Source organism: Mauremys reevesii, linkage group 15 (assembly GCF_016161935.1).
Source record: "Mauremys reevesii isolate NIE-2019 linkage group 15, ASM1616193v1, whole genome shotgun sequence".
In the NCBI taxonomy this organism is placed as follows: domain Eukaryota; kingdom Metazoa; phylum Chordata; order Testudines; family Geoemydidae; genus Mauremys; species Mauremys reevesii.
Window position 1 is genome coordinate 36,802,374 of NC_052637.1, and position 27,006 is coordinate 36,829,379.

The window sequence follows — 27,006 nt, forward strand, 5'->3', positions numbered from 1 at the left end:
AGGCAAGACCAGAGTCAAATAGGATTTTAACTTGATGCCCATTATTAGGACACTAACAAAGAATATACTCTTGTAATAAAACATGCATTACTGAATCAGATTTTACTGTTTAGACCATAATCTAGATCTCTTAAAACATACAGAATGTACAGTGTAGATGAATTAATGCACTCAAAACCTTAACTTCTGCACTTCCTAATTTTTTTTTCTTTTAATTGCACAAACCTCTGGTGTTTCATCTTTGTACTTCCACGGCACCTTTCTTCTGATGATCTCAAAGAGTTTTACAGGTATAATAAATTAAGCCTTACAAAACCATCAGCATTTTGCACATTTCAAGTGGGGAAATGGAGGCAAAAATATAAGAGACTTGATCTAGGTCATACAGGAAGTTTATACCGGATCCCCAAGCTTCTCAGTCACACGAGACCATCCTTCCTTATATTTAATATGCAACAGTTTAGATAGTAAATTTGATATTAACAAAGTTATTTAATAAGAAGTTTGGCACTTTGCCACCATTAAAGAGCCAGGAGCGTGTTTGCTGAATCAGCCAGCCAGGCCAGAAGACTTGTTTTCCCCAGCCAATAGACTGCTTCTTCATTGAAGCTAGAGAATGTTTACTGCTGAACACTGTCCCAAGTGGCTTATTTTGCTGGTCTGTTCTGAACCAAGGCGTTTAGAAAAATCACAGTATTATCACATCACTGGTGCTCCCCCATCCAAAAGAAGTCAGGATGGAATTAAATCCATTTTAATCTCATCAGAAGGATGTCATCATTCTTGACCACAGTGTACTTATCTCTTGGATATATATGCATAAGAACTCTTTAAAAAAAAAAAAAACACAAGGTGGGGGAGGAGGTGGGGAATATTCAAGACACTCGCAAATCCAAATCAACTCCACTGGAATCACAACTCTTCCAGTGTCCCTAGTAGTTACTGGTACATATTGCCTAACTTGCATATTTTTACTTCTATGTAAAGAACCTTACAATATTTCAGTTTGAAAAATAGATTTAGTTCACACTGTCAAACACCTCACAGTGATTAGTTGGAATACAATAAACACAGGTCTTGGTTTCGTTGTATTTGCTATTAAAATATAGAGACATCTACCACAGCTTGCAAACCTGCTCATAATTTGATGGTTACCAAGGAATGAAAGGGTGGAGAAATCAATACTTCAGGGCACAACTGTCAAACTCTCAAGTACAGATATATTGTTTTTTAGAAGAAGATTCATACAAGAAACCCAAACAATCTGAAATTGATTAACCAATCTTTAGTTTGCTTTGCTTTCCCTCCTAACAGTGAAGTTAGTGCTATTAATCTTTCACTTTACTTGAGTCAAGCTTAGTGCAGGTAAGAACTAGGGCAGGTTCTCTTACTTAGCTCCACCATCACACTGCAATCCTGACCTACAACACTCCCACATCTGTGTCAATGCATTTCAGTCATAACCTATAGCATCTCTGCTATTCCAGTTCTCCGCAACTCTCCCTACTTTCCCTCCCACCTCCCATATACACTCCCCCACTGTAACAGTCCTAGGTCTCCCACCTTCCCTCTGCCAATGCCCATCAATCCTGACCTTCAGCACTCCCTCCCAACTGCCTCCCACCATTCTAGTCCTGAGCCTTTTGTTTATGCACTATCAATTGCGCCAAACTGTGTAGATCTGATTTTTTGGGGGGCTCATGAAGTGTAACTATTACCAGAATAATAAATTGAAGTTGCCTGTGCCCCTGCTCCATAAATTTAAATACTAATAGTACAAAAACTTTCCCATGACATCTTGCCTATTGAAGGCACCACTTCTTGTGGGTTAGAGAGAAAGAAAGTAGACGGCCATGTGTGCCAACAAGGGAGATGGCAATTTCTGCAATATGGGTTTCTGGTTATTAGGAACTGCCCTAAGGTCACCAATTAATTTCACACAAGCTACCTATAATGGGTGTAGATATTAATGATCTTCAAATCCTATGGACCTGATTCTGTATCTGAATCAGTACCCTAGGAATGAAAAGCTCCTTTTATTTATAATATGAAATTGCACACTGCCATCTGAGCCCTCTAGCCCCCACTGTTAAGTATTCTGATTTTTTTAGGAGAGAGAGAGAAAGAAAGCGCGAGCGCGCGCCCTGCACGGATATAAAATTTGTATCTGCAACCGATCCGCAATAAGAGAGCCACATAAGTAAGTGACACTATGTGCCCCAAAAGAGTAAGGCATATCCAAACTAATGGTCAAGTGTTGTGCGTAATGTGGTCTATCAGAGTGCCCGTGGTGTGAACTCTGTCGTGGGGAGATAAGCCCTGGGCCCTGACAGTCTAGGGCTGCTCCTATAAATTCTACTGTCTGCATCGGAGTCAGGTTAGACTTCTCCATGTTTACACAGAATCCCAAGGATGCTAGGAAGTGGAGTAGCAATAAAGTTGATGCCATGACTTCTAGGCAGGACCAGCTGTTCAGAAGCTAGTTATCTAAATACAGGAAAATGTGATGAGTAATCTCTGAGTTACCACACAGTCTAAAACTGTTTACACCTGATGAGTCATCCCTGAATTACCTCTGAGCCTGCTTGAGCCAGTTTAAACCTGATGAGTCATCCCCCAAGCCAGAAAGTGTGATGAGCCTCTGTAGGTAATTACCTACAGGTCTTGTGATAGGCCACACGACATTCAACCAGGCTTCAGCCAATCCACAGGTAAGGATTCACTCAGGTGAATCCCAAGGTAGGTATGTAAGTTCCTAAGGGAAGCAGTGTCTCCAGTCGGCTCAACATTACATGGCCAGGAATACTCCCATTGCCTAGTAGCTCTGATAGACTACCCCTGCTCCAGCTATGCCCGTTTCCACACTAGCCAGCCCCTGCTCCAATCTCAGCTGGCTGCCTGATGATTCTGACACTCATCTCAGCTGTGCTACTACTACTGAAAAAAACACTTTTGTGAAGACCTTGCATGCTGTTGCAGGGCCAAACAGAAGTACCCAGTATTGGTAATGTTTGGGATCCAACACAAACCTATAGAATCTTCTGTGGGAAAGGTGAATGTCCACATGAAAGCACATGTCTTTCAAGTCAAGAACTGTGAACCATGTACCCTTTACAATAGGACCAAAAGACACCTCCCTGGAAAACATGGGGAATATTCCAACACAGGCCATGTGGCAGACAGAAAGACTCTGACATGCAGTCAGTCTGCACTGACCCTTTTACCATCAGTGCAGAGCAGGGGGAGGAAAAGGGCGCAGGTGTGGGCTAAACTAACAGACACCTCTTGCAAGAATTCTCTGGTCTCAAGTGCAAGGAGCACATATTTACCCACAGTGGGATACACATAAGGAATAGCCTCAAAGAACAAAGAATTAAGAGAATTCTCTGTAAAGCTCATACAACTGCAGAAGAATCTCACATGAAGGGGTAACAAACAAAGATGTAGCATACAGGAATACAGAGTTTGTAATATATGTATTGACGACTGAGGTGAACAACTTAGACATCTCATGACCAAGAACAAAAAGAGCTCTGCATATAAACAGAACAACACTGACCCAGGAGGTGGAAAAAGCCACACCAAGAAAGAGGGGGTAACAAGATCTATCTGAGAGAAGGTTTTGTGGAAGTTTAAGTGCAACAGACCAAAAAAAACAAAACAAAAACTATAAATTAGCCTACAAGACCAAACAGCTACCAACCTAACCTTTGCAATAATGCTAGCAAACAAGGATATTTTGACTGAATACCATACGACATAAAAGGGAAAGACAGAAAAAATATTTCTAGTGGCATAAACTCCCTATATGCCACTTTTCTATCAGCGAAGAGCTTATTATATTCTACAATGACACCTCTTACGGACTGCTTCTTTTATCGTTATTCTACCTTCCAACTTGAAGGACAAGTCCCTCCAAAAATCAAAACCAAAAACCAGTACTTTTTAAATCAACTACTCAAACCCAACAGAGAAACAGGAGTTGGAACAAAGCTTATTGGACTATATACACATTGATATAAAATTTACCCTTTTCAGTTTTAAGTATGAAGCTCATAGTGGGGACAAAGATCCCATATCATAGAGCAGAAGGAAGCAAAGCACCCACACATGCATACCCACCCCCTCTCCAGGATTCTAGAGGAGCCTTCCCTCAGTTTCTGCTGCAGGAGACGCTACTAAAACCTCATGCATCTTCTTACAATACCATTGGTGAAACCTGATTTATTTACTGTCATGAACATACAGCTAAGGGCAGCATAAAATCCCTCCTTTACCTATAAAAGGTTAAGAAACAAAAATAACCTGGTTGGCACCTGACCAAAAGGACCAATAGGGGGAGATACTTTCAAATCTGTGGGGGAAGGTTTTTGCTTTGTGCTCTGTGTTGTGGTTCTCTCTGAGACAAAAAGAGAGACTGAACAAGTAATCCAGCTCCTGCTGAAATGATACATCTAATATTACAGATATAGTAAGTAATCCTAGATTAAGAGGGAGGTTTATTCCTCTTTTTTTTGGGGGGGGGACTTTAAAGTTTTGCCTAGAGGGGAATCCTCTGTTTTGAATCTTTTTGTTACCCTGATTTTACAGAGGTGATCTTCCATCCTGATTTTACAGAGGTGATCTTTTTTAAAATAAACTTCTTTTAAGAACTGATTGTTTTTCAATGTCCTGAAGACACAGGGGTTTTCATTTGTGCTCACTTTATAACCAATTGGTTAGGATATTATTCTCAAGCCTCCCCAGGAAAGGAGGTGTAGGGGCTTGGGAGGATATTTTGGGGGAGGTAGGGCTACAAGTGGCCCTCCCTGAATGTTTGTTTAAATCACTTGGTGATACCAAGGGCAAGGAAGGAATTTATGCCTTGGGGAAGTTTTTAACCTAAGCTGGTAGAAATAAGCTTGGGGGTGGTGGGGGGGGAGGGTTCCACGTGGGTCCCCACATCTGTACCCCAGAGTTCAGAGTGGGAAGGGAACCCTGACATTTACAAACAGGGAGATCCTTGAGAAACTTAATATATTCCTTAAAATTTGATCTCCTTGAACATGCAGCATTTTACACGGTTTGACAAATATTTGAAGCAATGGGCTATTGTTACAATAAGGAGATATACAGTTTCAGTTTTTAAAATTTAGTATCACACCTTGCAGTGAAGAGAAATTTCATTGTTCTGGGTCACATTTTTGGGGCTTAAGGATTTAATTTGCTATAGACTTAGATATAATTTGCCTTGGTAAGCAAATCAGCAAGCTACCAATATACAATAGGTCTTTGAAATAAAAATCTTTTTAAATAGCAAACTGCAACAAAAATATTATGCAACAGTCCAAACAGCAGTCGTATGACGTGAAGCAATACACCTTCTGAAGGGCTCCTCTCAGTAAATGTTCCTTATTTGGTCTTTCTTTACCCTTCTGTAATATACTAGCATTGGCCCTGCACTCTGGTATAAACCATCAATTCTTTCCCTAAAAAAAAAAAAAAGGGTAAAGAAAGTTCCCTGAGCTCCACATAACCATGGCTAACCTTTACCTTAAAATAAATATAAAGAGCAAAGACAAATGTGAAAAACAAATGATTCAAGCTGCAGTGACATTCATACCTTTGGCAGCCCGAATTCTTGACAAAAGAGCAAAATTTTCAGATTCTATTTGTTACCTCCAATCAAAATGTCAGAAGTCTGCCGCTTGGCGATAGATCTGATTATCAGAGTTGCTTCAGGCAGGCTCCATATTGAGTTATCTTACAAATTACAGTCAGGAAGACAGGGTCTTGTATTTCTATATTTTGTTGTTATTGAAATAATAAAAAGCAAAAGGATCAGTCTTAAGGGCTCTTCTGGTCACTTGACAGAAATACAGAGTTTAACTGAGGCGAAAGTGTATAATGGTGTAATAGCAGAGAGAGAAATTTACCCCTCCTAATACTGCTTTGAAAAAGAACTTCTGTGATTTTAAAAGTTAAATATATATTGACATTTATTTATTAAAAGCAGATTTGGGGTTTGTCTACCTTAGGATTTTAGCACTAATGCAGAACCTATAACACTTCACTGCTGTAGTTTATCGTGGAGTAAGCAAGCCACTTCTAGTGTAGATGTGCTGCTATATAAGAGGTTTGCACCAGCATACCTACAATGCTGGCGTTATGTCAGTGCACAGTCCACAGGGCAGACAAACCCTTGAAAGCACATTCATCTGTGTTTGACAGGAAAAATGTAGTTCCGCCTCATGTCCAGATAATACAGCTACAGTACAGGGAGCCAGAATCTCCATTACAATGCACTGACTGTCAGAGGCATACTGCAGCAAGTAACTTAAATAGCTGTAATGGGATATCAGTAGGAGGATGGAGGAGGAAAATCCATGCAATAAAAGTAATGATTGAGAATACTTTACACAGGCCTCTTCTCCTTTAGGGAAGTGTATTTAAAAGATTGCTTTGACTTAAACCTCTGTTGTGGAATTTTTTCCCCTGCTCCTCCCTCAAATTCTTCTGCCCTCTCAAAAATAAACAACCCCCCTCCCCCGCCCCACAACCAACCTACTGGAAAAAAAAACAGGAAGGAAAAATCCTCCTTTATTTAAGTAACAGAGCTTTAGCTCCAGACCATTAGTCAAAACACAAACAAGTTTGTTTCTTTCCACTTTCAAATATGCAGTCAAATAGTTTGTTTCCCTAAACAGTGTAAATGCTCTTCAATTATTCACAAGCTCAGATACAGATTGTTTTTACAGGTATGTGAGCAGATATTTTGCAACTAGATGAGCCTTGTGTGTAAGCTAAGGGGAGAATACCATGGTATTAAAGAGAGACATTTTCATCAGCTGCTGGAATCTGAGCAAGAATGTGGCTCTTCAGGACACTGTGGCTCAAAGTGGTGAATCTAGAGAGCAGATGTGAAAGCTAACAGCAAAGCCATTTCCTGGGTAAGGTATATATTAGAGATAGGCACGAATTACCAAGACAACTCATCTTCCTGTCCAAATCCATATGGATAGTTAGCTCTGAATAAGTGTATTTATAGGCATAGGAGGGACAAGGTGGGTTATGTAATATCTTTTATTGGACCAACTTCTGTTGGTGAGAGAGAGAAGCTTTCGAGCTTACACAGAGCTCTTCTTCAGGTCTGGGAAATATACACACAGTGTCACAGCTAAATACAAAGTGGAACAGATTGTTTAGCATAAGTCCCGTAAAAAGATATTACTGTATCCACTTTGAGTCTCTAATATCCTGGGACTGACACGGCTACACCACCACAGCATATTTATGGACATATTCATTCTAATACACCAAATCCCAGACTGTTGGAGACACAAATACTATGCATCTCCTTGATGAACAAATGAACGGGCACCTGCTAGCACACCCAATTACACCTTTAGTCTTTCGCAATTTACATTTAAATCAGACTCTGGTAACAGGCGAAAAGGGGTTTTGTCCATTTCCTGCAATAGGAAACACTTGTCCTCATCACCCAAAATCCATTGCAACAGAGCACACTTATCAGATCCTTCTGCGAAGACATGGTAAATAACATGTCAGCATTAGGTACCAACCAAAATCAGTTTCAAAACCACAATTTTACAATCCATAAATGAGATCTTCAAAAGACAATATGCCCAGGCACTTTGGTAACAAATACTTAAAATGTCTTTAGGGTTCTGCTTCAAAGTTTTGGAGAATGTTTTTGAAACACATGGGTTTAAATTTTACTGCTTTCAATTTTCATTTACTGTTTTCAATTTACAGCCAAAGACAACCAAATCTGTACTGCGTAAATACACTACTCTAGATACAAACTCTCAATGGGCAAATTTACAGCTTGTCTAAATAAGCATTTAGATTGCTTAAGTTTAAAAGCAGGGTAGATCAAAGCACACCAAGAAATTTTCAGTATGCAGGAGCAGGGTCCACATGACAGTTAGTGCACAGCACACCAGTGTGGCACAGATTTACATTCCAGCTTGCCACACACTGTGTGTCTATATAGACAACTGGAACTGAGCTGTTTTATGAAAACAGGAGTGCTTTATATATTTAGGATTTCCGTTTGGTGGGAGATTGTGTTTTTTGAAACATGCTTTCTTATCCCTGCAACACTACAAAATTATGTTGACCTAATTTACGCTGGCATACAGCCACTGCAGTTATTAAATCGCCTGTGTGCATACAAACTTGGCTCCTTGTGTCAGAGGTGCGCAACCTCACCAAGAGTGCTTGTATCAATTGTATTGTCAGTGTGGGGCATTGTGGGATGGCTCCTGAAAGCCAGTAACAGTTGATGTAAGCAACACAGTGTCTACATTGACACTTCATCAACCTAATTACATTGGTGTAGAGTCACAGTCAATCAGGGAGGCGGTGTTAGTAAATCGGCATAAAGAGGCACTTACATCAGCAGGATGTAAAGTGAAGACACTTCCACAGCATGACAGCTGATGTCAACCTAACTGTGTAGTGCAGACCAGGCCTATCTCAGAGACAACAGTCAAGGGCATTATAAGTACCTAAACATCTCACAATCTTTAAAATGTATTTACCCTAAGACCCCCCCTATGAGGTAAGGAAGTACTATTACCCCCATTTTACAGATGGGGAACTGAGACACAGAAATTAAGTAGCTTGGCCAAGGTCACACAGGAAGACGGGCACAGCTAGGAATTGAACCCAGGTTTCCAGAATCCCAAGCTACTTCCCCATTCACTGGGCTGTCCTTTTTGGATTATATATCAGTATGCCACAGTAGTTTTCCGAGTTCTAATATTTTAGACCATGTATAAATCATACATGAGTGGCATACCAAACGTAGGAAAAGAGCAAAAGAATGCACACACGCCATTCAACCATAAATTACGGGACATCAACATTTGAAAGGTGAAAAAAAAAAATGTACAATCCAAGTTCTCTCATATACTACTTTCTTACAGTTCCCTTAACTGTAGACCCTAGCTTCTCTCAAATGCACTAAATTCACCCCAAACTCAGAAAGGTGATAGGAAAAAAAAAAAAAGACAACACATTTGCAACTGAAAAGTAAAAAATTGGTTTAACAGAATTAATCTGCCAGATAAAAGAATTAAAAAAAAAATCTAAGTATGATGGTCACCCTTAAAGAAATTGTTTGCAAGCAGACAATGCTCACTTAAAGTTATTTTCTAATCTAAGTATAGGGGAAACTGCAGCATCTGACCCCAACATGTGGTAACTGTTTTTTCCTAAATGGCAAACATTTGCAATTATTCTGTAAGTGCATGTGTACATGCCCGTACACAGTGGTTGCCTTTAAAAACTTTTCAAGTAAATGTTATATCATTATGTGCAATTTTCCCCTATGCTAAGTACAGTGATGTACACAGAATAATGCAAATGAGGTACCATTATGCAAGACAAAACTTTTTAAGGCTGACGACTGTAGTTTCACAAGTTGACCAGAGGTGAGTGGTGCAACAACAATGCACCTGAGCACTATTACCTTGCCATTTTTTTTTAGCTTCCATAGATTAAATCTTTTAAGGGTGTCCATTTGGATCATGAGTCTGGCAACACAAAAGAAACAACATGCACTTCAGGTTTGTTTTAAACATTTTATTTCCTATACAATATTTTTGACTAGCAATAAGTGTACTCTTTAGTTAGGTCATTAACACAATCTGTATTTACAATCCCAGATTCACAATGTAGTGTTAATTACCCAGTGTTTAAGTTATTTAAATATCAGTTGCTAATATATGCAGTGTTAATTACCTGAAACAGATTAATTTTACTAACAAAACAAGTGGGTTGGAAATAATTTTGATACACAATGAATAAGCAAGATTTTATACCACAATTGACTAATCATCATACCAAACAGGGAAAGTCTCAATTAGCTGATATCTTCCCACCTCCATATTATGAAGTATATATAATTTTATAAAAAAAACCTTCCTAAATGCCACTCTCAACACAAATAGCATAGACTTTGGCATCGGTGTTACAAGACACAGCAGGACATTCCCTATGGTGAGGATATGCTTACCCTTTGGCTTCATCTATGCAAAGCTATTTAAGGTTAACTCTATATTGACTGAAACCTATAACAGTATGGTCAAACCATGGTATAAGTGGGTTAAAAAACAAAACAAAAAAAACCCGACATGTTTCTATCTTACTCCCCCACCTGGCCATTTTAACCTGGTTTGATCCTGCCAACAGAATTTAAATTGTGCTCGTGCAGTTTAAGTTAAACTCTTGAATGCAGTGTATGCATGGGGCCTTACACCTTCAGACTATTTTGTCCAACTAATGCTATCTGTGCAAGAGAGAATACACATCTGCAACTCCTTACTGTAGATGGCTACGTTCAATTTAGCATGTCACACACCATGCATACATACCTTTAGCAGATCCTGTTTACTTCCAGCACAATTCATTTCAACCTCCAGATCAGCTGCCCTAATGAAATTCACTCTGTGAAACTGCAGTTAATTCAACCTATCGGATTAGTAATTTAGATTTTAATATAAAGACTGACCACCAGTGTAATAGGGTCAAGGGATTTTCATTCTTCGAGATGTTATTCTTAAGTGCCTGTCTTTTGACTTCATTTATTATAGACATTTTAATTATCCATCTGGATTATGACAATGTCTCTATTACCTCTGAGAGAAAAGCAGATCTAATCTGGACTCACTAAACATCATAGGTACCACAACGAGTCTGCTTCAAAAAGGTATTTGTTCACCCTTACTGAGGTCATCAGCTATATTAAAATAATGTAGTTATAATACAAGTTCCACTGTTAAAAGAAAAAAATCTGAACTCCCTGGATCTTGGCAAAATTAACACCTCAAACACAGTGCATGCTGATACCATAAACATTCTCAGAAACAAAGAAAACTGTACTCCCATCTGGAATAACCCTGTTTAAAATAATTCTTCCCAATTTGCACATATTTCAACATTCCCTCTCCAAACCCATATTTGGAATGTCTTTAGCTGATTCACAAGAAGTTTCTCTGTGACCTGGGAAAAGGCGAGAACTAGAAATTTCCCTGATCCTACCTGTGACCATTTTTCTAGTCAACATCTTGACGCCTACATCCCCCTTTTTAATAGGCAGAGAAATAATTTTTAAAAATACAAGTTTAAAAAGGTTTCTTAAAGACAATACAAGAACTATCCAATATTAACATCCCCAACTACTTCCCACTAGCTACACGCCATCCGGCAAAGGTTTCCCCTTTAAAAAGCTGATAAATAGCTAACATTTAAGATTCTCCCCCTCTAAAAACTTTGATTTGTTTCTTAAATCATTTTATATATTTGCGCTCTCTCCATCTTAGTTTTCCTTTCTTCACACTCTTGCTCAGGCTTCTCCTAATTCCAATTAAGTTTTCCTCACTTACTCCTCCCATTTTCTCTGCTGTTCCTGAAGAGTCCTGCTTCTCTCTTCTCTTCCAGATGCTTAAAACAAACTGCCATTTCCCAACCTCTAGGGAACCTTCTGACACCAACATTCTTTCCCCTTTTTCTTTTAAAGGAACATCACCACAAACAGTCTGCTTGCTATTTTAAGCAGATAACATAAGCACCAATATTGAGTAACACCAGAAAGAATTAACACATTTTATACCCCCATTGACTGGGATAGTTAAAAAACACTCCTTACACCTTTCCTAGTTTACAGGTTGATATTTAAAAATCACAATAGTAAAATAGTTAAGTGTATTTAATAGAGAAATGGACCTGAACCAAAATGCTTGATCCATATACCTCAGACTTTGGGTGTTTCAAAACCCGACCCCCATCTTGGCTTGGTGGCTGACCACAGGGCCGCCCAGAGGATTCCGGGGGCCCGGGGGTCTTCAGCAGCGGGGGGCCCTTCCTTTCCGGGTCCCGCCACCGAAGTGCCCCGAAGATCCGTGGCGGGCCCCCCCCGCCACCGCCGAATTACCGCCGAAGACCGAGCTGAACTTCGGCGGCGGTCCCGCTCCGTCTTTGGCGGTAATTCGCCAGCGTGGGGGGGGGTCCTTCCGCCCCGGAGCGGAAGGTCCCCCCGCCGGCGAAGACCGGGAGCAGAAGAAGCTCCTGCGCCCAGCCCCGCAAGAGTTTTCCGGGCCCCCCGGAGCGAGTGAAGGACCCCGCTCCAGGGGCCCCGAAAAACTCTGGTGGGGGCCCCTGTGGGGCTCGGGGCCTGGGGCAAATTGCCCCTCTTGCCCACCCCCTCTGGGTGGCCCTGGCTGGCCGTTCCATCCCTCAAATGGTCCAAGACAAACAAGCCTGCACTTGGGTGCCTTCGCAGGGTGGGGTAGGAAGGTCACAAAGTTTTATCTTGAACAATCACAGCAATGTCATCACTGGTATCCAGGTGATAGTAGCAAGTTTAATTTGTAATTCTTACCCAGTAAGGCTTTTCTTTTAGAGTTCTGCAACATAACCCTGGTTTGCTGTCCCTGATGATTGTGCAGCACTTAGCCCTAGACAGTGCATTCTACTCTTGTGTGAGGGGGAGGGGCATTAACGGTCTTTTAATGGGATTCTAATGGCACGTCTGCACTGCAGCTGGGAGTGTGGTTCCTGCCTGGGTAGGCAGTCAGCTAATGCGCTAAAAATAGCAGTGTTACAGTCTGTTTTCCCCCCAATCCACATTTGTGTACTTTTCCTATCCTTTAAGAGGAATCAGTTTATTTCTCTGTAGAAAACTCACTTTCTCCAAGACATTCCCCTTTATTATATCCTTACCTCCCTCCATTAGTTCCACGCATCTCTCCATTGTCTACTTCTTGGTTCTCCCCTAGAGCTCACTGAAGTCAGTAGACAAAGTCCCATTGCCTTCAATGGGCTTTGGATCAGACCCTTTGCAATGGGGCTGGAGCATGAGCCCTGCTCACCCTCTAAACGTAGGTGAGTTGACAGCCCTGCTGCTGTCTTATTTCTACTCTCAGTTTGTGGGCTTGAATCAGAGGCTGTAGATGATTTGTTTTGAAGCTATTTGAATGTTTATTTCTCAGTCTTCTAACAGGTCATTATACGATATTAGTCACATGAAAGGACTAACAAATGACACACTCATTGCTCATTAGTGAAGCAGCAGCTGCAGCAACTTCAGTCAACAGTTAAAAGCCAGGAACTGGTTGGCTTTACAGTGTGTTGCAAGAACGGTCTGTCTCCCCATCCCACACATCATACTCTTAATAGTGAGCTTTTAATTCTGAGTGGCTGCCTACACAATCTTTGCCGTTGATGTCAATACACCCACTCTGGAAGGTCAAGGGACATTCTCCAGATTAACTGCCAAGAAAGGAGACGGAGTATCCATTCTGGGACACAGCAAAGAGGAGAGTGAAATGACTAAACACCGATATGTCTTTGAATGACCAACATTAGACCTTGGACATACTCTCATGGAAGGACTATGAAACCAGACAAAAGTATCTGGACTGAGTCCAGCTGAACATTCAAAGGGCTGCTACAAAACACAAATGCAAATTGATGTGGATATGACATATGTTGCTTTTACACAGTGCTGCCAGGATCGATCATTAACTTTCCTTCACTCTACTACAGATATTTCTATTGAACTTATGCAAAGGGTAGTTTTCCTAACAAGGCATTGTGAAGCATGCTGGAAAATACGAGACACAAAGACATTCTCTGCAGGATAAGGAAAAAGATTTTTAAACACATGAAACGCAAATCACCACCCCTATTCCTACTCCACTATCAAGATTAAGGAGACACAGCAAAGGTCAATGACGTTCTTTCCTCCTAGATCTCAATGGTTCCTCAGCCCTCATTCCTAGAGCTGGATCCCAGTTCAATCACTACTCCCAGGCTTTACCTGGCTGGAATTCGGTTTTCAAGCTCTGGCTTTCAAACTCCATTCATGTTAGGTTCTTCCTCCTGTCTTAGCAGGACAGTCCCAGTGCTCTTAGCTAGGGCAACTACCCTGATCTTAGGGTCTTTCCTGTAGGAACCTCTCTGCAGACACCGCCACAGCTTTCGGAACTTCCACCCCAGCTTCCTGCTGCCCTTTATAGGGGAAATCAGCTGTCCTCAGTCAGGCCCAAGCAAGGTTAACGCAGCACAGGTGGCTCCTTCGGTAATCAGGTTTGGCTGGCTCCTAGCCAAAGACCCTTAAGGAGCAAGCTACCTTATACTAACATTTAACGTGTAGATTTTATTCTCAGGAGAATTAGCCCTCTTAAAATTTCCCCTCTTTAAAACTAATAGTTAGAGGATAAACCTTATCATTTGTAAATGAAAAGCTATCATTGCCTATTGTAGTATAAAAAATAAGAGCCTGTGGTTAAATAAACTCAGAGGACAACCATCTGGATAAGGCACTGTGTAGATCACTGAACAAGTGGGAGGGATCCCTTGCAAGCAGAAGGGCTAGGGAAGTTTTACTTTTATAATGAAAGGAGTGGAAGTGTGTTGTGTTTTGCTTTAATCCTTCCCACCCCACCCCAAGCCAGTCCCCCCTCAACACTGACAGACAATTTCATATTTCAGCCTTGGCATGAGCCAGGAGGGATCTACTGCTACTGCAGTTTGGCACCCTTCAACAAGCTTCCTACAGCTCCAGTAAAAGGTCTATTTATGAGAGGCAGAGGAACAGCCACACGGAGGCAACTGATTCAACAAAACAGAACATTTCAACTCGAGGGGGGGGGGGGAAATGGAAGGAGCATCTCCAAATGAGACCCCAGAGATTAAATATTTATATTCAATGTCCTTCCCTCCAAAAGTGGTGCCCCATAAATATAGACCTCCTAAGCTGATCCCCAGAATCATAACACTGTACATTACAGCAGACCCTCTTATGCACCTCCTACAAGATATTAGATTTTGTGTATACTTCTGGTAGTTTGTTCTGCCACGTCCAGACACAGCATCTTAAAAAAAAAAAAAAGAGTTCTCCCACTTGCCAGATGGAGAGTGCTTAAGGATTGAGATCTGAAAATTTCTGCACCGAGAAAACAGACTGACTTAGAAAATAAGAAGGGAGACATGGAACATAAGCAGTTGATTCCTAAATGGATTATTTACCTATTCTAGTCTTGATTGTAAATTGATCATTGTGCATGCATACTGCACACAGAGTTGATTGTCTGCATGTGTTTATTTTACACTCTAATAAAAACATCAAATGATTTTAAAAGGTTAAAGCCATACAGAATTGCAGAGAGGCAATGATGCAAGGCCAGAACCTTTTCAGGAAGTTTCTTATAAACTCAACTCTGAAAAAATGGCTTTCAAAAGGAAACTCTCAGAAAAATGCAAAGAATCTCAGAAAAATGAACATTAGAGGGAAAGGTAGGATCCGCTGGCATCCACACACACACACACAGTTATTTAGAGATGGAGGAGGGGTGTAGTTCAGAAAGGAAAACAACATTTCTTAATTATACGCTACTGTTGTGACTAAGGACAGGGAAGGCAAGGTGTTCTTTCACTATCAAGATTCTGCCTGATCTGAATGGTATCAGTTTCACACTACTAGACACCAAAGCCAAATTCTCACCTCCAACACTTTGGGCTCCTGCATACCACTGGGAGACCCACATGCATTCTGAGAGCAGGATTTGGCTCTTAGAGTGTAATTATACACTACAGTGAAAGGCCAGCAATCAGATCTTCACAGATACCAGCAATTCAGGTGTCCTATTAAAACATCCATGCCTTAAAAAGAGGAACAAATAAACTGGATGCTTTGTACAACTAAGAAAATCCCTCTCTCTTTGAATTGCATTTGACAGGGTAATGTGAAATGGACCTAACACTAAGATATAGACTATACTATGTTAAAAACAAAAAAAAGTAGAAGCAGGACACAGGATTGCAAACAGCAGTTCAGAGAAATAAATGGCCACTGAAGAGATCCCCCCCCCCATACACACATTAATTTTCTTTAGTTTTTCTCTGCAGTTCAATGATCATTGTGAAATACATGCAGCTTTATCTAGAAATGATTGATTGGTTACAAAGCAGTGTCTCTATCAAGATAGTAGGGAGTGGAGGTGGATCAATCAGTAACGCTTAAAATAATTAAGCCTTACTTGATTTCATATGCAAAAGAAATGGGACACTTTCTTATCAACTAAGAATTTAACAAAATGTCAAGCCTGCCTTGAAAGTTTGACTGATGCACACTGGGTTGCTTTCCAAACTCATAAGAAAAAAAAAAACACACCACCACAACACTTTGATGCACTTCCAGTCCAGCAATAAGGATGTTTTAACAAAACAGGATTCACAGAGTGGAACCAGTTCATCTGGTTACAAATGGCTTCAGCTTAGCATTCTTTTGGCTCCACATCAGCTTGCAAGGGACGCTGCTAGCCAAGTACAGGTCCTACGTTAATAAGCAAACCCAAAATTATATGTTCAGCCTTTGCTTGCTCTAGTTATCCTTCATTTATTAAAGAGACAAAACTTCTGGTCATTAATTGTGGCAGAGGAGACAGTATGGTCAGCCAAGCACAGTGGTTTGAACCAAGGGTACACGTACTCCTGGGGTACATCATCTCATCTAGATATTTGCCTCGTTTTACAACAGGCTACATAAAATGCACTAGCGAAGTCAGTACAAACTAAAATTTCATACAGTTACCTGTTTATACAGCTCTATATACTATACACTGAAATGTAAGGACAATATTTATATTCCAATTGATTTTATAAAATTATATGGTAAAAATGAAAAAGGGAGCAATTCTTCAGTACTAGTGCGCTGTGACACTTTTTTATTTCTATGTCTGATTTTGTAAGCAAGTAGTTTTTAAGTGAGGTGAAACTTGAGAGTACAGAGGACAAATCATACTCCTGAAAGGGGTACGGTAGTCTGGAAAGGTTGGACCTAGCAGCACAGTTACAGTAACCTATTTACTGCACCACAAGATGAGTAGGAAAGACAGGTGAGCAGCAGGGCCATAGCAAGATCACTCAAGGCTGGGAAAGACTTGGTGGACTGGAGATAAGGCCATGAAGGCCTGAAGCACTAGCTTAGATGCCAAGAAACTATGGGCCAGTAGCCAAGTATCTTTCCCAGACCTGAAGAAGAGCTCTGTGTGGCTTGAAAGCTTGTCTCTTTCACCAACAGAAGTTGGTCCAATAAGAGATGTCACTTTGTCTCTCTAAGCCGAAGATGAGAAAGTTTGGGAACATGAAGAGAAGGCTGTGGGGACCGTGAGAAGAATCAGCTTTCATACAATTCACTCACTGGTGCTAGTTTCAGCTCTCACTCTCCCAGAAACTAGAAAGCAAGCTAAACCTCTCCATTAGTGAGCATTTGCAGCATATATGTAAGTCAATGGGAACATTTTCTTTTTGCTATCTTCTAAAAAAAAAAAAAAAAAAAAGGATACGTAAAGTGTCTATTACATGTTTAACTTTATACATGAAAGAAAGTCACATCTGCACAAACTAGCAACTTATTGAAGGAGGCTGATTAAAATAGCTTACTACAGTATTTTATGGGTTAACAGACAATTTGAAAGAGCAGGTCAAAATTAGTGTAGGCAGTACTTATCTTGCCTGCCTTAAGAAACTTCAACACAGCCAAATTTACTGCAATGGTTACAAAGGGGAATTTAATTGTGCAATTCAGTATTTTCTATAACCTTTTCATCTGAGTGACAAGGAGCAGTAGTGGAACTCAATTCAGACATACTGAAACAGGCCAACCATTCCTGATTGTGTTATCATTGCTTAATGCAACATCCTATTTGGAGGCAACAGACTAATAGTGTGCAACAAACGAGTCTGTACAAATGGTTCAAACCTTCTGCAGCAAATGTCCTATAAGGAAAACAAAATATTTGGCATTGCTCTGAACTACAACAAACAGGAGCAGATGAGCTCTTAATTTAAAAGTAGTTTTCAATTAAATATGCATATTTCCTTAACAAGTGAGGGGAAAATATAAACATTCTAAATAAAAGGCTTTTCAATTTTTTTCCTTATGAGCTGTCAGCTGCACTTTAAGTGTAGGCCCTGCCAGCTGCCCATGAAGACACTAATTTGATTATTCTGAATGCTATGATTGGATTTTATTCAGATTCCTCTTCAAAAGGGCTGTGAGGGGTAAAGAAGTTTTTCACCTGTTAAATCTTAGCTTTCTCAAATGATTCTTTTTGCCTCATATGTGCCATCATTCCTTAAACATGCATCCCTTGTCTTGCCATGCAGACATCTGGTGAAGGACGGGTGAAAAGAGGAGGAATAGATTTGTTGAGATCATCACACTTCACAGTAAGGGCCTGTCTTCATTGGACTTTCAGTGGGATGGAGGTGAACCAGCTACACAGGTCTCTGTGGTATCACAGACTGGCTCCTGGCATGTTTTGAAGCACTACTCCTGAGTCATGCTAGAGGCATGGGAAATATTTAAAAGCAAGGTTATTTCAAAACAGGATTTTACGTCAGCTTGATTCTAGAAGATCTGGTCATGCACCCTATACTGTTGTTAAGCAACAATGGGCCAATTACAAAGAAAAAATTGTTTTCAGGTGTTCTTATTTGAAAGTGAGAAGCATTATCTGTTCAAAACACAACTGCACCTCATGGCCAATGCAGCACCATTTTTCTAATCCATCAGTCTTCATTCAAGAATAATAGCTTTTCCAAAATACAACAGCCACTGAATTTTGTTTTCCTGTTCTGCCAGTTAATTTATAATATTTTGCCTGTTTAGAAAGGGGTCAGGCAGATAGGATTGTTAAGGTTTGTAAGATACGTTAAAATGAGGACAAACTGAGCCTTGTAGTTCATTAGGCATGTTTTGGGATGTTGATATAACCACTAATTTATTCTTCATTATAAATCACTTGAGTACTTTGACAGTAATATCACTGCATGATACTTAATCTTGACTTTTGTCCTTCATAAAACGAATACTATTAAAACATGGCCCTTTATTCCCCTGTCCATTTATGCTGATTTTCCTTACATATCACTGTGCTAAATATTGTCTGGATTCAGTACATTTCTTCATGGTACACAGAAATGAAAACTCATTTTGTACTGCAGATAATCACACACACCAGTAAAATATAAGCAAATTTTGTTGCATGTTTCCTCTATCAAACCATCAGGAATGCGATATATGCCACAGCATTCAAGTCTGACCTCTCTACATGGGGCAGATTCTTGAACTGGTTTTAACCAGTTCAACTAAAGTGGTCTGAACTGTAGCCCAGTTTGAGGTGCCTTAAGGTAGTCTGACCTGTTCTTACTAAACCAGTTGAAAGGGCAAATTGTGGCCACATTCATACAGACACCATGGTCACCAGCAAGGACTGAACCTAGAACCTTCTGCACAAAAGCACAAGCCCATATCACTTTAGCTGAAGGAGTACTTCTTATGCAACAGGTCACTGGGGCCAGCCACTAAAGAAAGCATGGTCACACACTAAGCTACTACACATTACTACATTGGATCTAGGATTTCAGTTTGGGCCCCCAGATACAATTTTAAGGCACTAAGAACCCCTCTGGAACATTTAGGGGTTATTTAATAGCTAAATAAAAGCTGGAAAACCCAGCTTCCCACATTAGCATCTTATATGTTTTTTGCATCATTCTAAAGATGCCAATCTCTAGTGGTCAGCCACCTTTCCCCACTGTGAAGAAGAGCTCAAGAGCTGTCTGCTTTTCCATGTTTCTGAATCTCTTTGATACCCTTCAAGGTGGAAAGCACTATAGAATCTGGATATATTTATGCTACAGTTACCATTTGGACAGCCAGTTTCTACGTTATCATACTATCAAGGCATAACAGATGCCAGTTTTCAGCAGGATGCCTCATTCAGGCCTGTTTAGTATGCTAGAGATTTCCCATTAACATACCATTCCTACTTTTATAGTAACAGATTGGTGGGAATAAGTACTGTTTCTTTAAATATGTAGAAGCGAGCCAGAAAACACAAGGGCTAGAGGAAGCTTCCAGCTAGAAGCTCTACAATGATATATTCTAATAAAGGTCTTTGTTCAGTGCTAGAAGAAAGTTACTTTTTAACATTGCCAAAATGTCAATCACAACCCAGAATAAGAATATAACAAGTATCCAAGGCAGCAATCAGGAATCCCGCTTGAACGTTAAAAGCTTAGACGTCAGCCTTATAATAGCACATATTTTTAAGATCACTATATCATAGTTGTACAAAATTAATCCATCAGTTGAATATATTTAAAACAAAGTAAAATTGGAGCTGCCTAACCCAGAAATGCAAGTGATTTTAAATGTAGCTGTCACTATTTGATTAAAAAATTATAACAGCAACTTTCGTAATGCCTACATACATACAAAAACTATGCCAAAGGTCTGATAGCAACAGAGTATAACAGAGAACAACGGAAGGGCAGTGAAGCCACTACATCACCAAAGCAGCATATTCAACACTTTAGTTAGTTATTAAGTGGATTAATACTGAATTCAAAGAAGTGTCTATACTGTACAGCAGGGGTCGGCAACCTTTCAGAAGTGGTGTGCCGAGTCTTCATTTATTCACTGTAATTTAAGGTTTTGTGTGCCAGTAATACATTTTAACATTTTTAGGTGGTCTCTTTCTATAAAAGTCTATAATATATAACTAAACTATTGTTGTATGTAAAGTAAATAAGGTTTTTAAAATGTTTAAGAAGCTTCATTTAAAATTAAATTAAAATGCAGAATCTCCTGGTCTGGTGGTAGGTTAGTTATAAAACCTACTCCACCCTACTAAAAGCTTTTAGAGCACTCGGAACAAAAGGCAGCCACTGACAAATGCATACATTGTCCTGAATTTGCATTACCAATGTAGCTTTTGACTAAGCCCACTTGATCTGGAGTTCTTTTCCTCTCAAGAATTCTATTCTCCAGAATATTCACTAAAATCTCTCAGCCAGCATCTTCATGTCATCATTGAGAGACACAGGATAGTAGTTGTCTGGTGTTCTCCAGTCATTTTCAAAAACAAAATCATCGAGATCTTTATCGTCAATTCAGCCTCTGTCAACAGCCAGAATTCCAAATACAACGAAAAGAATAAAAATTAAAAATCTCCAGTCTATGCACACAAAACTCAGTCTCCACAAAATACTTGTGGAGAAAGTGGCTATAGCCTTGAACTAAGCAACAAACTGTTTCATCAAGCCAGTAACTGAAGTAATCACCAATAAACTTGCAGCACTACCTTTGCCATAAAGCAATGTTCCTCTCAGTATGTTCAGCTGAGAATGATCCCGCACTAATGGAGGGATGCAGAAAAATAATCTACCATTAAAGGTCTCTCTCTAATTTCTGGGACTCCATTTATTTATATCAGGAAAGTGATTTAATTCCTTGATAAACATAATTTTCCCTACTCAGTCTCCAGTCTTTTTTCAAGCTGGGACATTAAATATCCTCCTTAAAACAGAATCACAAAGCATTGCATTACAAAACCATGGTTCCACTGGGCTACATTTCCTCATACTTTGAAAATAAACTATTTTGTGACATTAGAAGCTGACTGAAAAGAGGTAACTAACAAGTACTCGAGACAAATGCCCAGGTCATTACCGACCTTTATGTATGATAAGGTATGCTATGTCCTTGAAAGGGCAGGAAAAAAAACCAGTAGGGATATGTGAAAAGCAGATTTCGTAATTGCTGGGCTCAGAAAACCACCATTCATTGCAATAGTTTTCAGTGCACAACAGTTGCAAGAATAAAGCCAAGATGTCTTCCCAGCTTTTATTTGTACTGCTTGAAGTTAGTTTCACCTCATCACCTCAATGATGGGGGGATACAAACTTCTGAATCCTTCGTGGTTCTGATGGTAGTTGCTTATCAAGTGCTTCTAAAGCAACACCTCAGACTTCATAAATGAAGCCTACAAAACTGATGTGCTTCCAATCAGCCTACAATTTCTGCAATTCATGCAATTTTAGAGAAAGGACCATTTAATCCAAGGTTATTTTTTAATCATTCTAAATTTCCCCTTTACCACCACCCAGACTAACTAAATGCTTATCTTTGCATATTTACTGTATGATCACTGAACTTGATTCAGTTAACCACAGATCTGTGTAATGTGTACCCCACCCTGCAAAGGAGAGTGGCAAGCATAGAAAGATCCTTCAGCATTTGCTGGGATGAACAGGCAAACGGGATTATGCTGTGAGGATCTGGGAGGCATGCCTTCTGCAAGAAGATTGTTGTTGGATAGGCTTTTTGGTTGGGGGGAGTGCAGTAAGGGAATGGGATGGGAGGATGGAAGGAATGTCTCTTAGTGCTAACAGCAGAAAAAAATCAAGATACACAGAATAATTGGGCAACAGGCTGGAGATTACTGGTTATAAAAGCAGTGTGGGGAGGGAAGAGTCAGAACAGAAGACAAGAAACATGAACACTTAAATTTTAATCAACATACTCATACATCTGCCTACATAGATTTGACCAGCTGCTATCATGTATATTATTATTTTCAATACTACTGCTTTTCCCTTATGTAATGCTTTAGCAAAGAACATTACAAAATAACTATCTTTGCCACCCCTTTATAGAAATAGGCAAGGGAATATTTTCCATACAGCAAAAGTGACTTGCCCAAGAGCACGTAGAAAGCCAGAGGGAGAACCAGGAATGGAACTTAGGAGTCCCTGGTACAAACCCTGACCTAAGGCTGCTGGATCATGCTGCTTCTCTGAATATCTTTACAAAGGGTGGAAGAGGATATATAGGCTTTCAGAGTGGTCATGATTCTGTCACCAGCCTAGTAAGGCATGCTCAATCATAGCCAGGATGTATACACAAATTGGCTATTTTCATTAAAATTAGCAGAAGGTAAGATACAAATGTGAAGAGAGTTTAGTTTTTAGTTCCAAGGTGTTCTCGGTGATTTAAAAAAAAAAGTATGGAATGTGATTTTTAAATCCACGTGACCAGGATTTTCAGAAGTGCTCACAAAGCAGCTCTACCACTGAGAATGACAAAAAATCCTCCCACCACCACCTTAGAGACGAGAGGGAGCTGAGCACATTTGGAAGTCTGCCCTTAAAATAGATCTTTATAAGAGCTTGGTTGCATTGAAAACGTCTAACAAGAGCACTCTTCATAGGTGCTTCATGTAAGAAATTCTGCCACTCACTTGAATGGTTAAGATAGAACTTTTGAATAGCAAGGAGAAGCACGCAGAAGTGTTGTGTATAATTATAATTTATTGGACTAAATTCATCCCCATGTAACACCACTGGAACTAATGGATTATCATCTATCATGTAAATCCACTGCCTCCAATTAATTTAGTCCATCACCATAGCGTAACTCAACAGGATCTAAAAATAAAACTAAATATCAGAGGTCCCCCAACTACTACATCCCCATTCGTGACTCTCAATAAGTTATTAGCATATTTGGAGTCACCTTCAGATAATGTATTCCACAGTCAACATCGATTGTTGCTCTCTTACATCTATTAGTCATTATTTTTAAATGAACTACATAGGCAGGGTCAATAATTACCACCTCATGACAAGTCCATGAAATCTTTGTATCAGACGAGGGATCCAGTTACCAGGGTACAGACACTCTCACAGATCACTTTCCTACAGCATTTAAAAAGAGAGAGATCAGGCTGTGTCTTAGATTTGTGCTACCAGCTGCAGGGGTAAAAAAGTGAGCTTAAAACAATATTTTGAATAGTTGGGTGTTTATAAGGGACATAATACAAAGAACACAGAGACATTCACATAGGGAATAGTGCAGTGGTCTGGAAAGCAACTCGAAGTAGCATGTAAATGAACTGAAATATCAATTATCTGATATAAGAAGTCTAACGTGCTCAACAAAAGCCAGCACTTAGAGGAGATCATAGTATGCACATTACCACAGCCAAAATTGTGCGCCCCCCCTCACCTCTGCATAAAGAATCAACTACAATTCAAAAGGGGCAGATAAGAACATAAGAATGGCCATAGTAGGTAAGACCAAAAATCCATCTAGCCCAGTACCCTGTCTTCCGACAGTGGCCAATGCCAGGTGCCCCAGAGGGAATGAACAGAACAGGTAATCATCAAGAGATCCATTCCCTGTCGCCCGTTCCCAGCTTCTGGCAAACAAAGGCTAGGGACACCATCCCTGCCCATCCCGGCTAATAGCCATTGATGGACCTATCCTCCATGAATTTGTCTAATTCTTTTTTGAACCCTGTTATAGTCTTGGCCTTCACTACATCCTCTGGCAAGGGAGTTCCACAGACTGACTGACTGCACTGTGTGAAAAAATACTTTCTCTTGGTTCTTTTAAACCTGCTATTAAATTTCATTTGGTGACCCTTAGTTCTTGTATTATGAGAAGGCGTAAATAACACTTTATTTACTTTCTCCACACCAGTCATGACTTTATAGACCTCAATTATATTCCCCCTTAGTCGTTTCTTTTCCAAGCTAAAAAGTCCCAGTCTTATTACTCTCTCCTCACTCATTCTATTCCCCTAATCATTTCTGTTCCCCTTTTTTGAACCTTTTACAATTCCAATACATCTTTTTTGAGATGGGGAGACAACATCTGCACACAGTATTTGAGATATGGGCATACCTTGGATTTAGAGAGAGGCAATATGATATTTCTGTCTTATTATGTATCCCTTTCTTACTGATTCCCAACCTCCTGTTAGCTTTTTTGACTGCGGCTACACATTGAGTGGATGTTTTCAGAGAACTAGCCACAATGACATCAAGATCTCTTTCTTGAGTGGTAACTGCTAATTTAGACCACATCATTTATATGTATAGTTGGGATTATGTTTTCCAATGTACATTACTGTGCATTTATCAATACTAAAGTTCATCAGCCATTTTGTTGCCCAGAGACCCAGTTCTGTGAGATCCTTTTGTAGTTCTTTGCAGTCGTCCTGAGACTTAACTATCTTGAGCAGATCTTCAGCTGACGTAAACTGTCATAACTCTACTGAAGTCAATGGAGCCATGACAATTTACACCAGCTGAAGATCTGCCCAAGAATCTTTCTATTTAAAGACCCCACACTTCAGGAAGAGGAGGATTACCTCAGCAGAAGATTTTGATTTTTTAAAAATGTTCTCCTGGAAAGTAATAAGTAATTCAACATCCTTCCTAATGTTTCTCTCTCTTTTAGCTGTACCTTAAGAATATATACATCAATGAAAGATAACTTTAATAATAAAAACTTAAAAATTATATATTACACACCCACACACACACACACCCCTACCTCTTTCCTAAAATACCAGACCTGAGTTCAGAGCACTGTTTCCCTTCTGGAAAGTTGATTTCCTCAAGTATACCTAAAGCAGAGTTGTAACTCCTTATTTTTTCCACAGGAGTTAGTGAAGTCTTCAATTACTACAGGAGAATATAGAACCCTTAACTCTGATCCTGGCAGGTAATACCTTTCACTCCAACTAGGAAGGTGCAGACATAAAAGTATGTGATTTTGCCCAGAGATGAAAAACAAAACAAAGCCAAAAAAAAATTTTAAAATACACACACCAGGTAAGAGCATCTATTAAAACAAAACAAAAAAAAATTTCTTAAAAATACCACCTGTAAAATGGGTAAAAATATTCACCTCCTTGAGAGGGTAGTTTGTTGAGCTTCATTAAAGCAGGATTATGTTTCTGTGAAAATGAAAAGCACGAGTATTAAGTAATGAATGTTTGTAAAGCTCTTTGATTGTTCAGAAAATTCTGAGATTCATGGATGAAAGGTTCTACAGAAAGTGCAAAGCATTATTCTACTTTAACGAAAGCTGTTTCAAACGATCACCCAAGAGACAAACAAGATGGGTTGCCCAATAAAGAACAGCTTTTAAACAAAAGGTCAAACAAAACTGCAATAGAAAATATGGGGACATTTTAAAAGAGAGTTACCCCTAGTGATCTTTAGTGCAGGTAATACTGTACTAGAGGCCTTTATAAGTACTTCTAAATTCATAAGAACTTCATTTAGTGCTAGCTAAATTTGCTTTGTCCTATTTCAATCGTGTTCTTCAAACACTGTTTTTCTTAGTTTCCAGCACTGGGTAAACACGTTATTAAAGTAGAACAAAGCAAATTTAGCTAACACTAAATGAAGTTCTTTGTGTGAATTCCCCTAAATTTTAAAGAAACTGTAAATCAGAGATGAAAAATAAAAAGCAAACATAGTACCTTACAAAGAATGACAATATAGCAACTAGAGCTGGGTGTAGAAAGGTAATCCCATTTCACAGAGGATTATGATATTTCAGAATTTAATTTTGTTCAGCTTTTGAACGGAAATCAGAAGTCCTGAAGTTCTCTGTGAAAGGAAATGGAGCTCTGGCTCCAGGGCAGTTTGCCTAGTGGGCCGCCCCAGAGCTGGGGCCCTTCAAAGTCGTGGGCTGCCAAGGAGCTGTGAACCTGGGAACCAACTATTCAAATGTGGACCACACTGAAAAAGTTTGAGATCCCCTGCAGTAATGGATTTTGACAATACATTTTGAGGGAGAGGTATTGTCTATCTAGTGGACTGACCGCAGGAATGGGAGACAGGAACTTCTGAGTTCCTGTCCTGGCTCTGATCCCAACTTCCTGAGGATTTACACAGGATAAGACGGTATTTTTACAAAACGTAGCATAGAAAGGGCAAGTTGTATTTTAAACACATTAACTGGTTGAAGTGAACACCATGCTCCCCATAGTGTGGACTGTGACCAGCTAACGTTTCTCTCACACCCACTTTTATGCTAGTCCAGGCAGGCCCTTACAGGGCTTGAACAAGTCACTTAGCTTGCCTTACTTCCCTAAAATGGGGATGATATTAATGAACCTGCCTCACAGGGGCAATATGTGGGATTCGTTAGTGCTTGAAAAGTGTTCTGCAGATGGAGAGAGCTATCAGTATTAGATATTTACTCTAGTACAAAAACAAAATATGAAGAGATTAAACACACAATGTAGGTATAAACTAAAGCGAAATCTTCTTAGTGATGCAGGAAGGGGTAGGTACAGTGGTGCGCGGAACTTTATTGCACAGGAGAACGAGTTGTAAAGA

At 39.8% G+C, this 27,006-nt stretch overlaps 1 protein-coding gene across 6 annotated transcripts in view; it reads right to left on the reverse strand.

Moving 5' to 3' along the window:
* TEX2 (testis expressed 2) overlaps positions 1 to 27,006 on the reverse strand; it is a 102,834-nt gene that overhangs the window by 58,490 nt on the left and 17,338 nt on the right. Inside the window, exons 1-3 of one of the 6 annotated variants that reach the window (XM_039501210.1) lie at positions 11,394 to 11,419; positions 10,383 to 10,479; positions 9,479 to 9,542 (exon numbers count right to left, since the gene is read on the reverse strand). The exons of 1 other annotated variant lie outside the window; for it this stretch is intronic. In XM_039501210.1, coding sequence (XP_039357144.1) covers positions 9,479 to 9,503 — 25 coding nt within the window. In that variant the 5' untranslated portion in view covers positions 9,504 to 9,542; positions 10,383 to 10,479; positions 11,394 to 11,419. Of the gene's footprint in view, positions 1 to 9,478; positions 9,543 to 10,382; positions 10,480 to 11,393; positions 11,467 to 23,479; positions 23,560 to 25,561; positions 25,611 to 27,006 lie in introns of those variants that run through there. 4 more of the 6 variants (XM_039501211.1, XM_039501214.1, XM_039501213.1 and 1 more) reach the window with 4 other exon arrangements.